Source organism: Cydia strobilella, chromosome Z (genome assembly GCF_947568885.1).
Source record: "Cydia strobilella chromosome Z, ilCydStro3.1, whole genome shotgun sequence".
Lineage (NCBI taxonomy): Eukaryota > Metazoa > Arthropoda > Insecta > Lepidoptera > Tortricidae > Cydia > Cydia strobilella.
In genome coordinates this window covers 52,870,578-52,887,813 of record NC_086068.1, presented here as the reverse complement: position 1 = coordinate 52,887,813, position 17,236 = coordinate 52,870,578, and the positions used below count along the sequence as shown (strand labels likewise).

The 17,236-nt window shown below is 35.9% G+C and overlaps 1 protein-coding gene across 1 annotated transcript; it reads right to left on the bottom strand.

The window, feature by feature from the left end:
- Window positions 1-6,252: 6,252 nt before the first annotated feature.
- Window positions 6,253-16,924, bottom strand: LOC134755114 (uncharacterized). The gene is made up of 5 exons (XM_063691591.1): window positions 16,843-16,924; window positions 12,965-13,158; window positions 7,712-7,892; window positions 7,239-7,432; window positions 6,253-6,402 (listed from the first exon to the last, which is right to left on the bottom strand). Exons 1-4 carry the CDS (start codon window positions 16,865-16,867, stop codon window positions 7,239-7,241), a joined length of 594 nt encoding a protein of 197 aa, XP_063547661.1. The 5' UTR covers window positions 16,868-16,924; the 3' UTR covers window positions 6,253-6,402.
- Between the last annotated feature and the right edge of the window lie 312 nt (window positions 16,925-17,236).

Here is a 17,236-nt window from a genome sequence, read left to right as displayed (position 1 = left end):
ACAGATTTTATAGAAAATATGTTGTATTTTCTATAAAAAGGGACCTTATTGTCGATGGCGCTTACGCCATTATTAACGATGCTCCGATATAAATAAAATGCCGCGCGATGCTGTGCGGCGTAAGCGCCATCGACAATAAGGTCCCTTTTCATAGAAAATGCCCCATATGTGGGCGCATACATACATATTTTTGGCACCTTATCCGTATCGATATTTTTAGACGTGACTGTACATATAGATGGAGAATGTAGAATGTATTATTTTCAGCCGTTGTTTTTTTATACTTGTTTTTTCAATGTTTTTTTTTTCATGGCGGGACGACTTAGACACTAATAACTGGCCGGAAAAAAGTTCAACAACGGGAGTCGTGGAAATCAAGGGGAGAGGCCTTTGCCCAGCAGTAGGACACTATAACAGGCTATTAAAAAAAATTTTTTTTTGAGATAAATAGGTACTTATCGACACGTCCATGATGGAAGTTTAATAAAATCCCTAATGAAGTAAATAGATTTACAAAAAGGTAAAATTTTTGTCTTATCTTTCTAAAGAATATAAAGACGTAGGTACTTAATAGGTATTGCTTTTTAGTAAACTACGGAAGTTTTAAATTGAGGGATTTTGTAGCCGTGTACAATACGAGTAAGGTCCTTTCACATAAACAAATAATTATATTTGAAAATGTTTTCTTCGTCTTATGGTAAGTGTACTTAATGATTTTCCTAAAAATTCAGTGTTCTAAAGTTCCTAGTGTTTCCATTTACGTCTTTGAAGTCATGCTGTAGATAAGGAATCATGATAACCACCCTAACTTAAAACGACGACGGTTAAAGACTTATACGCCCACAAAGAAAGATTTGGAAAAGTAAAACTGGCATTAATTTCTCATTTGGGCGCTTGAAATACGATGTGACCCTGCGCTGCCTACTTATAAGTAATTACAATTATTACTTTTATAAGTCGTGGTGTAATTACGTAGATTCCTCGTGTAATTGAAAAAGTTTTCCACCGGTGCGGGGAAACAGCCGAAAATTACGCTTGCTTTCATATTTCATCAGTGGCGAGATCATATCGGGTTGTTTAGCAGTTGTTATTGAACTTTAAATAATGCCACTCGATGTGGGAATGCCGTGTTGATTCGGAGCCTAATAACTCCAATGTAACTACTTACAAAGTAGGTAATTACAGTAGGTATAGGTACCTAGTTTTATACAACTATGTACTTATGTAGGTATAGATTGACAGCGTAGGTATATTTTACTAAATTAAGTTTTATCTTCATATTATATAGGGAAGGGTGTAGGGGAAACTGTTGTAACTTGGACCTAGTTTTACCTGGACTGATGGCAATATTTCCACATTGCCACGGTTATTGAAATATTTCATTTATTATATTTCAATCGTTATTATCTATATATATAAATGCACGTGTCCAGACTGACTCATCAACGCAGAGGCGAAACCACAAAAGCTAGAAAGTTGAAATTTGCACACCAGGTTGCATTTATAAAGTGTACAAGAGATAAGAAGCGATTTTGAAAAATTCAACCCCTAAGGGGGTTAAAAAGGGGATGAAAGTTTGAATGGGGTTCAAGTTTTATAATAAGCTAGCAATTTGAAACTTTGTAAAAAGATATATTATTAGAATACAAGAAAACTAATTTCAGTGTCTTTGAAAATTCATCCCCCAAGGTGGTGAAAAAGGGGTTGAAAGTTTGTATGGAGATCAAAAATTTTATCAAGTGCAGGACTTGAAACTTTGTATAAAGGCATATTATTAGAATACGAGAAAAGTAATTTCAGCGTTTTTAAAAATTCATACCCTAAAAGGGTTAAAAAGGGGTTGAAAGTTTGAACCCATTAAAAATGCTTTGAAACTTCTTAGAAAGGCCTTAAAATTTTATTTCAACGTTCTTTATAATTCAACCCAAATTCAAAGAGGTTTAAGAAGGGGATGTAAGTTTATATGTGATACAAGTTTTCGTTTAAGCTAGGAACATAAAACTTGGTAAAAGGGCATTATAATAAAATAGACGAAAACTGATTGATAAAGTTTGCATCGGGAGCGAACATTTTTTTAAATAGTGGACTTGAAAATCTAAGTGTTGAGATGGATTATATCGAGAACAATTATTTTCAGTTAGGGGCTTGAAACTTCGTAGTTTGTGAAAGACAAATTTCATGCGTTGTATAATTATTAACAAATGATTAACCGTCCCTACTGATATCTTTTGCTGCATAATGTTCTATGCTCATGTAAAATATATAACCACCAACATACAAATCCACGCGTACGAAGTCGCGGGCAACAGCTAGTTAAGTATAAAAAAACAAGCTATCAACGAAACTTGAGAGCGGTCGGTAACTCAATAAAAAAATAAAATATAAATTGTGTTATTAAAAGTCTGTAAACTTTACATCAAGGATGACTATTTTATGTTTTGCTAATAGATAATAAAACTTAATATAAAGGTTAGTTAAGTTAATACTCGATGGTAAGTAGGATCATTTCAGCCTAATCTCAATTGGACTCCCATATTTAACAATTGCACATATTTAACATGTGTTAAGAGTACGCTGTGGGTAAGAGATCGCGTTGTGCCGTTCACCGGCGAAGGTGATGGGAGCGAATTTAATTAGATAGCAGGATTTTTATGCCCTCCACATGTTGCATTAAAAAACCTATAAATATTTATTTCTTATATTTGTTGTGAAGTGTTTACAAATTAAATAGATGGACCAGAGTCAGTTAGACTATTACTTACGTTTATATTATTCAGTTCGTGCAATATTTAAATAAAAGTAATATCTCGATATAAGGAGTGGACATATGGGTTAGGACCAATATATTTTTCATTTCTCATGCTCTGAAAGTGGGTCGTTGTTGTCCTAAAAATGATACGCTTCTGCTCTAGAGAACTGTACTTTCTAAGTACGTATTTTTTTCCTTTTTTTACGATAAGCAATTAAAATATTGGTTTTTAAATCGATTTGTTATACAATTATCATTCTGATAATTAACTCCCCATTTTATTTTTACCTAAATTGTTAATTGAAAGTACCCTCAAGAAATACTACTGAAGTTTACCTATACCTAGCCGTGTTTTTTTATATGCACATGTATTTTATTTTCCTCGTATTCGAAATGAAAAGTAGTGTTGCTCGGGTGAAAGGCACCATTTCATCCCTTGGTTACAATCTACTATTAGGTAATTATTACTTTAACAGCATTAGGTACAACTATTGCGGCATTCATACGAAACTGATTCGAATATATTAATTGGAGTATTAAACAAAGAACCCCGTCGATTAATAAGTGTCGGTACTTTAGTCGAGAGCATTTTAACTTTTTGTAAAGTGCAACACTTTCCCAGCCCTCGCGAGTGCCCTTCAAAACGTTACTGCGATTAGAAAAATGAACAGCGGTGTTGCACCCTCCGCGGCACACGCCACCCGACAAGGCATTACACTCTGGTTCTGGAAGAGACTTCTTTTTTAGACATTTTATTATATTAATCTGGTACCGGAAATATTGAACTTATAAAATTACATAAGTAGGTACATATTATGTATGTATCTATCATTCTAATAATTTAATTAAAGATTAATTACTGTTTTAGTTAGTTGAGCATTTTTATGTTATAGTTAAGGTAAGCGTAGTTAAGCAAATCAATTTTGTTAGTGTTGTTTCGGCGGAAGATTAACCTCTCATACAAATTTTGAGCTATGTGCCTATTTAACGGGTCTTTTGGTTTACCAGCGTACCTATGTTACAACTAAAGAGAATCTGGAAGATCTACTAATGGTGCAATTCCACTGGTACCCTGGGTCGTTCGCCGCGTGAAAAGGATGTCGGGTGCTTGCTGAGCTCAACACTTGATTCGGCGATAGCCTTAGTGTAATAGGATCCTATGATAAGTTTTAATATTTTTTATTTCTTCAATCGCCAGATCATACGTTTATTGAATAGTACTTTCATAACTACCTAAATGTCTCACTCGGCAATACATATTTGTAAGAATCCTACAGTTTACCTTCCTAACTATAACAGCTATTGTCGTACTTGTCGTTTCCTTCCAGAAACTCTTGGTGCGGGGGACACAATATGAACCACGCCACAAAATGGCGGATCCGTGGAATACAATAAATCAATTGGAGTGGGTGGTTGACTTTTCACTCAAATGTGTGGTTAATTGTAACCGAAAATGACTGTTGATCGAGCCACACTTAATTTGAGTGGTGCTTTAGTGTTATTTGTTGGGGTTGTATTTTGTAGCGCTGGGGTGGAAAGTAATGGTTCGGTCGGGTTGATTATTTGATATTTGTATTAATTTTGTTAACCGGAACTATGCGGCAATTAAGCATCTATTTTAGATCGTTAAACGCTTTTCAATTACAGTAATCGTTATTAGTTTATAACTTCGCAGATTTTTGATTGTACTGATGTGCTGTTACCGAATGTTGCCCATAATGCCTAGAATGACGGTGAGACGGTAAACGGCAGAGTCACAGCAGCATACCTATCCAGCATCGGTGAATAAAATTAAGAAGCACCATCTAAAGAGAAATTAAAGTAAATACCTAAATTATTTTGATATAAAAACTGACTACAGCAGAAAATTTTAACAGTGACAAAAATGAAGAAAAATTGAGTGGAGCAGCTTTCTTGGGGCACACCTGTACCTGTTTCTCGGTAGCATAATACGTACCTAGTGTTTAAGATTGAAGTGAAAACAAGAGTAACTTCAGACATCTATTGACTGCGTCCAATAAAAAAATTACTATCACAACCAAGACAATTGAAGTCCGTCGTTTTAAGAGGGAATTTTGACTGCATACTCGTATCTGATTAATGACGACCGGTATGGCCTAGTGGATAGTGACTAGGGTTTGCTTGTTTTCTATGTATTTATATATTATATATATCGTTGTCTGAGTACCCATAACACAAGCCTCCTTGGGCTTACCGTAGGACTTAGTCAATCTGTGTAAGAATATGTGTGTCCTATAATATTTATTTATTTATTTATCTACAAGTAAAATGCTCCTGCCGGCGTAGGTATGTGACTGGCGATAGTAATTAGAATTATTACCTACTCGCCCATGCCTGCCCTTATATTTGCCGCACCCTTTCACGATAGCAAATGCAATGGGTAATTATAATATACTATAACAATATTATTGTCTTTTGACGTCATCTGACTCTCAGATAGTTTAATGTTAGCATTGAAATGTTTAATGAATAGTAGTGCAGCGAGTAACTTTCAATTACTCTCCCGCTACCTGCTCAATTTATTGTTAATGATATATTCCATGTCCATGGCATGATATAGCGTTTCCGTAATTTAAGCTTGCATTTAGCGACAAACAATTTTTTTGAAATATAATAGGTTCTCAAACAAGCATAGTACTTAATAACATTTCATTATAATTATATTTGTATTCCTTCGAAATGTTTTGTGTGTAGGTATCGAAAGTAGGTACTTAAGTGTTTTCTAACATAACAATTTACTCATGAAATGGTACTAGACTACCTAGCTGTGTTGAATGCAGCGCAGCGTGAGGCAGGTGAGATTATCCGATTTTGCTTTTTAATTTTCCAAATATTAAATTCCCACCAAATGAGTCTATGTTCAAGTTGAGGTCTAGTTTTACACACTTATTTAGCTAAATTGCATGTGTATAAATGTTGTCTTACCCACCTTTGACTTATTTCCCGCTATCTGATTCAGTCAAAATTTGGAGTCCTACTTCAGAAAATCCAATGGCAATGCAAAAATATGCTAACATGGAGATTAAATACGAAATTACTTACTTATTTAATTCTACACTTTAGTGGCTGTCAAGTAAAATGCATTTTCGAATAATTTAATTTCTAAAAAAAACTGATTTCAATCCATACCTTATGACTTAGCGGAATGACTGTTAGCTATCGTAAATAGAAAAATAATTGTCCACGAGCATGTCCGGTTGTGCTCGGTGTAGGGATCCAAACTCCAAAAACAACATAAAAATTTAATGAAGCGTTTAATTATTAGTCGTCTACGTCCTTTAAATGAAACGTCTAACCGTTTATTTAAAGGGTAAAGGGGCCCACTGACTATCAGTCCGCCGGACGATATCGGCCTGTCAGTTAGAACAACGGACTAATAGTCAGTGGGCCCCTTAAGGCATAGTCTATTTCTGTTATTAAAACTATCTCTATATAAAAAGAAAACTATTTATTTAGAGTTACATACCTATGTATGTAACTTAATTCTTTAGCCATAATATAAAACACCCGTCATAGTTCTGACCAGAAAATCAATAGTAGGTAACCTATGAGATATTTTATATCTCCCGGCTTCGGGTGAATCTGCCTTAACGCCTGTTTCTTTGACTCGGACATCGACAATCAAAGGATCTCTGAAACCCGAAAAACATTCTACTATAGTACTGCTCTGACAACGCATCCACACACAGACGGTTGAGGAGATACATATTATGCAGTCTTAGTTTGGAACTAAATCAAGAACCGCCGCCATAAAATCGAAGTTACGTTATATGAAACTCAGCATGAACATTTAAGTAAGATATATATTACTATTATTTATGTTTGCTACTAGTTGCTAGAAATTGTAATACATAGAAAATAATGCGAGTAGAAGTTTTACATATACATTTTGTTTTACTTTCTAGTTACAAAAACTAGTACCAGACATAGATATGACTTGAATGTTTATACCAGTGTCATTTAATTTCAGCATGTCGCTATAAAATACCAGCGTCACTTAGATTGTGTGGGAGCGGTTTTTTGGCAGCGGGTTCTTGTGACTGGTAATGTATATAGTTTTTAATTACTGAGTATAATAGAAATCAACCACCCATAGCAAACCCTTTAACCACATAGTCAACCGTAAAAACTTATAAACTACCGTGTGAGTTAAATCGTACCAATAATCCTGTATCCTGTTTAATACCATAGTGATAAACCGTGCACGGAAAAAATGTAGGCAATGTGACTGGGTGCGCTATAAGAAAACTTAGTGCGTTTAAGTCGAAAGGTAAATAACTTTCTTTCCATAAACGAATATTTATATCATAAGCATATCGCAGGCGAATGCAGTTTATGCCCAACTCATAATTCACATCTCTAGGTGTTTGACGAGCAGCGCGCGCAGGTAACAGACCACGAGTGCGTGCGATTCACGAAAAAGGCCATGTGGTCCAGACATGTGCAGTGTACATATATTCAACAGTACCTAGAGTTGGTTAACGGGGGAGGCATCATCAGGCCAGAAAGCGTCGAGCAGCGCGCGCAGCCGTTCGTCCACGCTGTGCGTACGGCCCATAAGGAAGGCCACGTGATCCACGCAGTCCAGCATGTGCAGGTAGCGGCCCTCCAGCAGCTTCAGCCGCATCGGGTAGCGGTGGAACTCCGCCAGGTCGAACTTGGCTAAAGAGTGCAAACAACCAATTAGGATTCTAGATTATTATTATGCGAGGCATGCAATATTTTTAACTGATTTTGACTAGGATATCTGATAATTTTGATATATATTTAAAACTCAGCTATAAAAATTGGTGGACTATCTAGCACTACGAGCCCGTCAGACTGCTGAATTGGGTTTTACAAAGGCGATTGTCATTTGGTTTCCAGTCCAGAAATATTTCCAGCCGTTCCCGGAAGTAGGTTGCCCGGCGGGTTGTGCTGATAAAGAAGAAGATTAAATACCATTATTGGCTGGCATCTGAAGAGTTCGGTAGGAGCCGTGATCTTCCAGCCGCTCCAGGAAGTAGGTCGCCCGGCGGGTGGCGTTGGACTGCGCGCAAGGTATCTGCATCTTGAGGGTTATGTTCTTCCACTCCAGGTTCTCCACATATTGGGCGATTAGCTCTTTGAGGCCATTTCGTTCCTGGATATTTGGTTAAAGTACATTTTTTGTGATTGTTGTCTACATATATACAAGTTACGAGTATACTGTAAGTTTATTTTTAAGAAGATTATTAACATTTAAATCAGACGTCAGCTCGTAAAGGCTCTTTTTACAAGCTTTTTATTAACTTGCAATGTACCTATGTAAGTTAAGTATGTATGTAATATGTATGTAACTATGTACGTTTGTACGGGTCAAATCTTGCAAGTTAAATTTGACCCACTTCCCGGTATCAGATGAAGCTGAAAATTGCATACGTGTGTAAGTTGGGTGACAATGCAATATTATGGTACCATCGAGCTGATCTGATGATGGAGACAGGAGGTGGCCATAGGAACTCCGTGAAAAAACAACGCAACCTCATTGTGTGTTTGGGTTTTTTAGAATTGTCTCGATGAGTATTAGTTGTATGTGGAAAGAAAAGTACAGTCAGCGATAAAAGCTTGTATCAAAAATGAAATTTTTGCCAAAAACTTATTTTATTACAATTCAAAAACTGATAATAAAGTTGAATTTTATCCACATTAGGAGTGGCAAAGTAACGTGATGCAAATTTTGAGTTGGTAGGTACAAAACCTAAGCAATACAGCTTAGATAGGGGGAAGTCCCCCAGTGGCGGACACCTAAGCCTTTTCGAATGAATGAATTGATGAATGTATGAATTACTTTACTCAACAATCAATAGAATCAAAATAAAATAACACAAATGCAATTTCTACATAAACTAATTCAAAAACGAAAAGTAAACTTTAAAAAAAAAACTTATTCTTTGCAAGAGGCACCTAGTACCGGACCGGACTGACTACATTTCGAAACGGACGGTTTAAAATTTTTGACATCGATCACAAATATTCTGGAATATCAAGCACAGGCTTCCTGCGCCCACCCACGGCAACTGGAGCACTGTAAGAATGCAGTTTTCGTCATAGTCTAAACATACTACGGGATGCTTCAACCAATGGCTGCTGTTTCTTCTCCTTTTTTAACTTCGCGCTTCACTTGTTTATTTAGTTTCCCCTCAGCATCACCTTTTTCTTTACTTTTTATATTGTTAGCTTGCTTTCCTTTATATATCAAATTTTCACTTCTTTCACGCCTTCGTTTGCGAACATTTTTTTCTTCCATTTTTCCTTGCCCGTTCTTCTATCTGAAGCATCGTAGGTACAAAATACAACCGAAAAAAAAAACATATTTACTGTCTGCCTTTACGGGACTACTACTGTGTCCGGTACTGAGGGATAGGAGGGTGGATTTCAAAATCCGACGAAAAGTTATGTCTCGGTCTTTATTAAAAAAACAGTAGGTTGTGCGTGTTGCAACTTCTGATTTGTTTTTAAGAACAATATCTTAATATTCCTTCAATTAACATCTCCAATAACTTTAACAGGTTTTTTTTATAAAATGTTTCATGTGTAAAATCATCACCGTCTACCGGAAAAATCGAAATCCTTTAGTTAGCATTGAAAATTATCGCATACCTATCGTACGATTGCGATTTTTATTTTAGTTATATCTTTTCCATGTTGTTGTTTAACACATGAAAAAATATGCAATAACTCGTTCAACGAGAAAGTACTTTTTTTTTAATTTTGTCACGAATATCCGTCAACACCGTCATGGTAATGTCAATGTGACCTTATCTCCGTGTACTCAGAATAATGAGATCTCCGTGTATAGGGAGCGTGCATAAACTGTAGGGGGCAACACAGGAGACGTCAGATTTTTGGCGCGAGGCGTAAATGTGTAGTTTATGCTTCCAAAGTAGCCCACAAGATGGCAGCACTTGCTTTGGCGTGAAGTGTCAATGAACATGTGATGTACATGTTTATGGTTCCGATTCAGGCCACAAGATGGCAGACCCTCCAACGCGCACGTTCCCTATGAACAACAAAATACTGCTAAAAGTCCCTGCCCTATTTTTCACTTTAGTATAAAATTCAAAAAATGATTTTATTTCAGATTTACATGATTGAATCGTGAGAAATACTACGAACAAATTTGTAAAACGCAGTTTGTCACAACAAAGGATCATCACCGTTATGCTTTGGTTTAAAGAAGTTACGAATAATATATTAGAAACAAGGGCCTGACACTCTTTGATAGAGAAAGATAGTCTTATTGCGATTCCTATAAGAGGAAAGAGAAAACAGTGCCATGCTTTGTCCTTATCACCGACCGGGTTTTTTTTCATGGTCGGGTTATGGCAGCATAGGTAGGAGGCGATGGCGAAATACCGAAATTTATAAGAGTGAAAGAGAAAAAGGATTATGCTGCCATACATTAACCTGTCAATACGGTGAAAATACAATGTGAATATGTCTTTCTCTTACAGTGGTCGCTCGGTTCCATATCTATAACTACTATACTATGTCTATGATTAAAAATAATTACTGAAATGAATGGAAAACTACATGAAGTTTATTGTGTGGCATAGATATTAACTACTGTTTTTTTTATGATGTATAGCGGCAGGCGTTTGATCACGATCATATTTTATTCGTATTCTAGAAACAAAAACAATAAACTCAAATCGTCAACACCATACCCATCATCACCGGGAAAAAATGACGAGCGGTGATGATTTCATGTGGTGATGACGGTTCTCAGAAACGTTTCTAGTTATTTTGCTATAATTAAGCTTAAAATAAATTTAAAAGTGGAAAAATTACTGCCTTGGGTGAGACAAAAAGAGTAATTAAAAGTAATTTTTCCACTTAAAATTTATTCTAAACTTAATAGCATCGTCCGCAGACGTTTCTGCTTGTTAAAAATTAATTGCTATAATTCATTATGAAATTAAGTTGTATGTTTGAAAAAGGTATCTGTCTTCTAACACTATATAATAATGTTATGTACTTATGTTATGTTCTTATGTCGTCATATTGTATCTCTTTTTGTATTAGTTTGTGTAAACGATGTGTAATTTTATTTTTCGCCATATTTTATGTCTCTTTCTTTTATGTTGCTTTCTTTTTGTCTGTTACCTTCCGTGATTCTCACGTGATGGTCTCATCGGAAGATCAGCGCTGGAAGTCGCCAGCAGCATGCTGAGATGGGGCCATTTCGTGACACTTTATTTTCATGTTCTTTTAATGTATGTCTATTGTCTCTGTGTGTGTTTACGAATAAAGTATTCTATTCTATTCTATTCTATATAATATTTACCTTATAAATGTAGAATAAATGTAGAAAAAGATATAACTAATTCTTTCACACTAGAGGATGGTTAGGTTTTAAATAACATTATGACTAAGTAGGCAAAATTTAGGCCACTTAGGACATACAATATGTTTTTCCCCACTAGTTCGGAAAGCCGTCTTTTATCCTTTAAAACAAGCGGGGAAAAACGCATTTTATCCACTAGTGGGGAAAGTAATTTGACCTTGAAACGTTTTTAAGTAGCTTTTGACAGATAACAAAACGTAAAACGCTCATAATAATAGTTCGTTCGATATAAATTACCATTAAATAAATGGTTTGAGAATTTAATAAAAAATACCAAATATAGGTTTATTTAATGATTTTGAGTCATAAACCTTAAAATTCCATAAGGAATATTTTTTTTTTTATAATGATGTTGCATATAACTGACCGCAGAAGTTGAGTCGATGCAATTTCAAAACGCATCGTCAGAAATGTCAACATTATCAAGTGTCACCAAAATTTTTACTTTAAAACCGTTCTCACCGACTCCGACTCACGTAAAAATACATAACTTCCAGTTTTCTATTATAATATCGTAAAAAAATGAGTGATTCCAATGATGAAGATGATCTAACGCCTGTTGATGTTGCACTTTCCTCGCTATAGTGAGGCGAAAAGTTTTGTGTTACACACGGGTGCAAGTGTATTTTACTTCTCGTGTGTTAAAACACGCTCTCTCGTGGTTCAACTATAGAATCCTTTCGCTTGCTCGTGTTTCAATTCCACACTCGCGGGTAAAATACAACTTTGCATCCTTGTATAACAAATAACTATTTTTTAATAATCTAATACACCGAAAAATTGAACCTTCACACCCCCCTCTCCCCCCCGGCACCAGGGTTACGGCCGGGACTTTTGATATGTTCACTTCCTAACTAGTCCAAACAAAGCTACGAAGTCAAAAATTGTGTTCCAAGCATTTCCTCCTATACCTTTTTTTGAGCATTCATTTCCTGGCCTACTTAGAAAAAACTGATTATATATAAATATTTATAACAACATATATATATGGTTTTAAATCATTTTAGGTATATTTATTAGGTTTTTTTTGGTAATCAAATTATCAAAAAAAAAATATATAAATTAAGCTCATTGGTAAGCCAGCAATAAATCTAATAAATATGGTATAAATACCAAGATACGCAGCGGATAAAAGAAGATGCGGGTTTAAACTAATAAAAAAAAATTACACTATGGTAAACAATATTCGGATTTCTTTCTAGTCTTAGGGGTTCCATGCGACGGTAGATATTTTCTGATTAAGAATACGAGTAAATACAATGCGTTGCGAATGTTCCAGATAAACGAATTTTCTACATTGCGAGTTCCCTAGTCATAAAGAGGAAATACTTCATTTGGGAAACGTATAAAACTGCCGTAAGACCAATGAAAAGTATCCAAGATTGCCCATAATACATGTGTTCCTGCATTATGTGAGTCAATAGGTATTCGTCCCTATCACACTTACATACTTGCTAGTACCGGACATAACTTTACACGCGATCCTATTAGTCTGGGTGATGTGGTTGACACATAGACATTTAAGACATAGTGTAAGTTAAATATTAACTTAAAAAATCATAATATTTAACCAAATCTGATAGCTCCACTGGAACGCTGCACGCTGGTGCTCCTGTACGCCTTGGGCGCTGCTAGACACTAACCTCCTCAATGACGCGCGAGAAGTCCACACAATGCGTGTTGTCGACGGCGTTAGTCGCATAAGTCTTCATGCGCAACAGTATCCAGGTGTCCAACGGCATGCTGCTCCACGAACCGAGCTCCGCGCGGGGACTCGTGGCAGCTTCAGCGTCTCATATGGGCCCTGGCCGGGGCTAGACACTAACCTCCTCATTGACGTGCGAGAAGTCCACGCAATGCGTGTTGTCGACGGCGTTAGTCGCCTCAGTCTTCATGCGCAACAGTATCCAGGTGCCCACGGCATGCTGCTCCTCGAAGCGAGCCCCGCGCGGGGACTCGTGGCAGTTCCAGTGGTTCTTGTGAGCCTTGGGCGCGGCTACAACCACACCTAGGGCTAGGGCTGAAAGATACATAAAAAAATATGTAACAAGAACACGATTTGTCATCAAACTGGCAAGTCTATGACCGCAGTCGGCTCCAGCCTCCAGATCTTTAAATAAGCGGGGCATATAAGTATTATTATTGGTTAGCATAAGATAATACATTCATTCGATTAAACAGCAATAGCGTATATTATCACTAGCTGTTGCCCGCGACTTCGTACGCGTGGATTTGTATGTTGGTGGTTATATATTTTACATGACTATGAGCATAGAACATTATGCAGCAAAAGATATCAGTAGGGACGGTTAATCATTTGTTAATAATTATACAACGTATGAAATTTGTCTTTCACAAACTACGAAGTTTTAAGCCCCTAACTGAAAAAAATTTGTTCTCGATATAATCCCTCTCAACACTTAGATTTTCAAGTCCATTATTTAAAAAAAAAATTCGCTCCCGATGCAAACTTTTTAATACAAACTTTTCAAACACGGTGCAATCAGTTTTCGTCTATTTTAATATAATGCCCTTTTACCAAGTTTCGTGTTCCTAGCTTAAACGAAAACTTGTACCACATATAAACTTACATCCCCTTTTTAACCCCCTTAGGGGTTGAATTATTAAGAACGTTGTAATAATTTTTTTTGTAATATTAGACAATGCCTTTCTAAGAAGTTTCAAAGCAATGGATTCAAACTTTCAACCCCTTTTTAAACCTTTTAGGGGATGAATATTTAAAAACGCTTAAATTACTTTTCTTGTATTCTAATAATATGCCTTTATACAAAGACTGAAGTCCTGTACTCAAAAAAAGGTTTGATCTCTATACAAACTTTCAACCACTTTTTTACCACCTTGGAGGGGTGAATTTTCAAAAACGATGAAATCAGTTTTCGACTCTTTTAATGAGATACCTTTTTCTAATTCCTAGCTTAAAATAAAATTTAAACTCTATACAAACTTTCAACCCTTTTTTAACACCTTTAAGTTTTAAAATCGCTGAAATTACTTTTCTTCTAATAATATGCCTTTATACAAATATTCAAGTCCCGCACTCAATAAAATGTTTGACCTCCATACAAACTTTCAACCCCCTTTTCACCACCTTGGGGGACGAATTTTTAAAAACGCTGAAATTTGTTTTCTTGTTTTTTTAATATAATACCTTATCGCAAAGTTTCAAGTTCCTAGCTTAGAATAAAGTTTGAAACTTAAGACAAATTTCATCCCCTTTTTAACCCCCTTAGGGGTTGAATTTCCAAAAACGTCGAAATCACTTTTTTTGTAATCGGCTGTTATGCCTTTCTAAGAAATTACAAAGCATTTGTAATGGATTCAAACTTTCAACTCCTTATTAACCCTGTTAGGGGATGAATTTTTAAAAACGCTGAAATTACTTTTCTTGTATTCTAATAATATGCCTTTATACAAAGATTCGAGTCCCGCACTCAAAAAAATGTTTGATCTGCATACAAACCTTCAACCCCCTTTTCACCACCTAAGGGTATGAATTTTTAAAAACGCTGAAATTATTTTCTTGTTTTTTAATATAATACTTTTTTGCAAAGTTTCAAGTTCCTAGCTTATAATAAAATTTGAATCACAAGACAAACTTTCATCCCCTTTTTAACCCTCTTTAGGGGTTGAATTTCCAAAAACGTCGAAATATTTTTTTTGTAAGCGGCTATTATGCCTTTCTAAGAAGTTTCAAAGCATTTGTAATTGATTCAAACTTTCAACCCCTTTTTAACCATTTTAGGGGATGAATTTTTAAAAACGCTGAAATTACTTTTCCTGTATTCTAATAGTATGCACATATACAAAGTTTCAAGTACTGCACTTGACAAAATTTTTGATCTCCATACAAACTTTCAACCCCTTTTTCACCACCTTGGGGGATGAATTTTCAAAAACGCTGAAATTAGTTTTCTTGTATTCTAATAATAAATCTTTTTACCAAGTTTCAAATTGCTAGCTTAAAAAAAAACTTGAACCCCATACAAACTTTCATCACCTTTTTAACACCCTTAGGGGTTGAATTTTTCAAAATCGCTTCTTATCTCTTGTACACTTTATAAATGCAACCTGGGGTACAAATTTCAACTTTCTAGCTTTTGTAGTTTCGCCTCTGCGTTGATGAGTCAGTCAGGACACATGCATTTATATATATAGATTTTAACATTTTTAACCCCCTTAGGGGTTGAATTTTTCAAAATCGCTTCTTATCTCTTGTACACTTTATAAATGCAACCACTACTCTTTATTTACATACAAGATATATACAGTGGTACTACGTAAACGAAATTAATAACTAGCTTAAATCTAAAATAGGCCCTTGAGGCATTGTACCAAGGATGCTGGCGGCATTTCCTCGCTGTATCGCAATGCTGATACGTTGTGCGAGGAAGCCGCCAGCTCTTCGGTCACCAGTTACGTCAACCAGACGCTTCGCGATTTCTGCAAACAACTTGTGCGCGCTGGGACCCCATGGACCTAGGGTTTAACTCCAAATGCAAACCTGGTGTGCAAATGTCAACTTTCTAGCTTTTGTGGTTTCGCCTCTGCGTTGATGAGTCAGCAAGGACACGTGCATTTATATATATAGATTATTATCAAGGGCTCAATTTAACATGTTTAAGTCGTAAATTGCGAGATGTCAATGCCATGGTCTATATCCGACATTTTTTGTAGCAGGTATGGTCGGACTTGAGACCCTCGAGTATAAAAATATTCATGTAAAATACCACTAAACGTTCTGTGGAAAAGTACGTAGAGCAATAATTCTCCCCGAAGTATCCAATACGGCATAGGTACAATAATATAGATATTTTCAATCCGACTCGCTAGCATTTGAAGGAAGTCATATTATTATAAATTAAATACCAAATACCGGTCATATATTAAATACCTTAGATACTAAAGAATACTAACGTAGAGAATAAGATAATGAGTGAATATAAAGGTACTATTTAGAGAAAAGACTGCTGTCAAGGAAAGTCCGGTAATAACTTATTTATTTCTTTGTGGTTTTCTAATTATGCGAATTAGGAGAATCAAATTATTATTTTTCTGGTTAAAATTGGATGCTGGAAAAACAAATTATGAGGAGCTAAATTAGAACAAAAATACAATAATAATATTATTAAAATTACCTAAATGCTATTTTCAAAGTAACGTAAGTAACGTACACTGAGGTTAGTTTGTGTCATGCGGGAAGAGTTTCTAGAGGAATAAAATGTTATACATAGGGTTTGTTCGGAAAAAGAAGATTATACAACTAGGGCTTGTAGGGCATAAAGCGACCCACTTTATCCGAGGCAATTTATCGGTCCGTGCGTAAGCGAGAACTCGGAAAATCTTAGGTACTCGGGCCCGCGCAGCGGGGTCGGCGCGGCGTTTGGAACATTGACTCTCATTTATTTTCTGACTTAATTATTTATTGATTCACTTAAAAATTACTATAGATAGACACCATTAAAATCTAGTCAACATGCGAATTATACGTGTGGTTCAGGAATGCGTGTTTAAAAAAAGTATTCTACGAGAGGCATTTTCCTTAATTAATTGCTTCAATAAAGTGATAGTGCTTAGGTTAATAATTAGTAGCTAGTTTAACTTTAAAAAACAAACATGCGAACTTTTTGTCACACAGAAACACACTATATTTAGGGAAGTTTTTACGTATTAAAAAATACTATACCCAAAACGGTGAGGTGCGAAAACATGATGCGTTCTGCTTCAGCTGAGACGTAGTAATGAAGTAGATGACAGGACCGAATCGTGAGGGGGCCCCTCGTTGTGCGAGCTTTTAAGAAGATGGAGAAGGCAATGAGCATTTACATTCATCATACCTACAAGTCACCCTCACGTATTGGAGACATCTATAGTATATTAGATATTGTAATAGGTACTTAAGGTATTTACCTAGTTGCCTCGATACGAACTTGTACTTTGCATACACCATCTTGCTCATGCATGTAGGTTTCTTGTCAATTCTTTCCGTTAGGTAGGTAGTACCTACTAGGCACTACAATATGGCGCAACCACATGGGTCAATCACCGGATCGGTCACCGGTGTATGCATGTGGCTAACG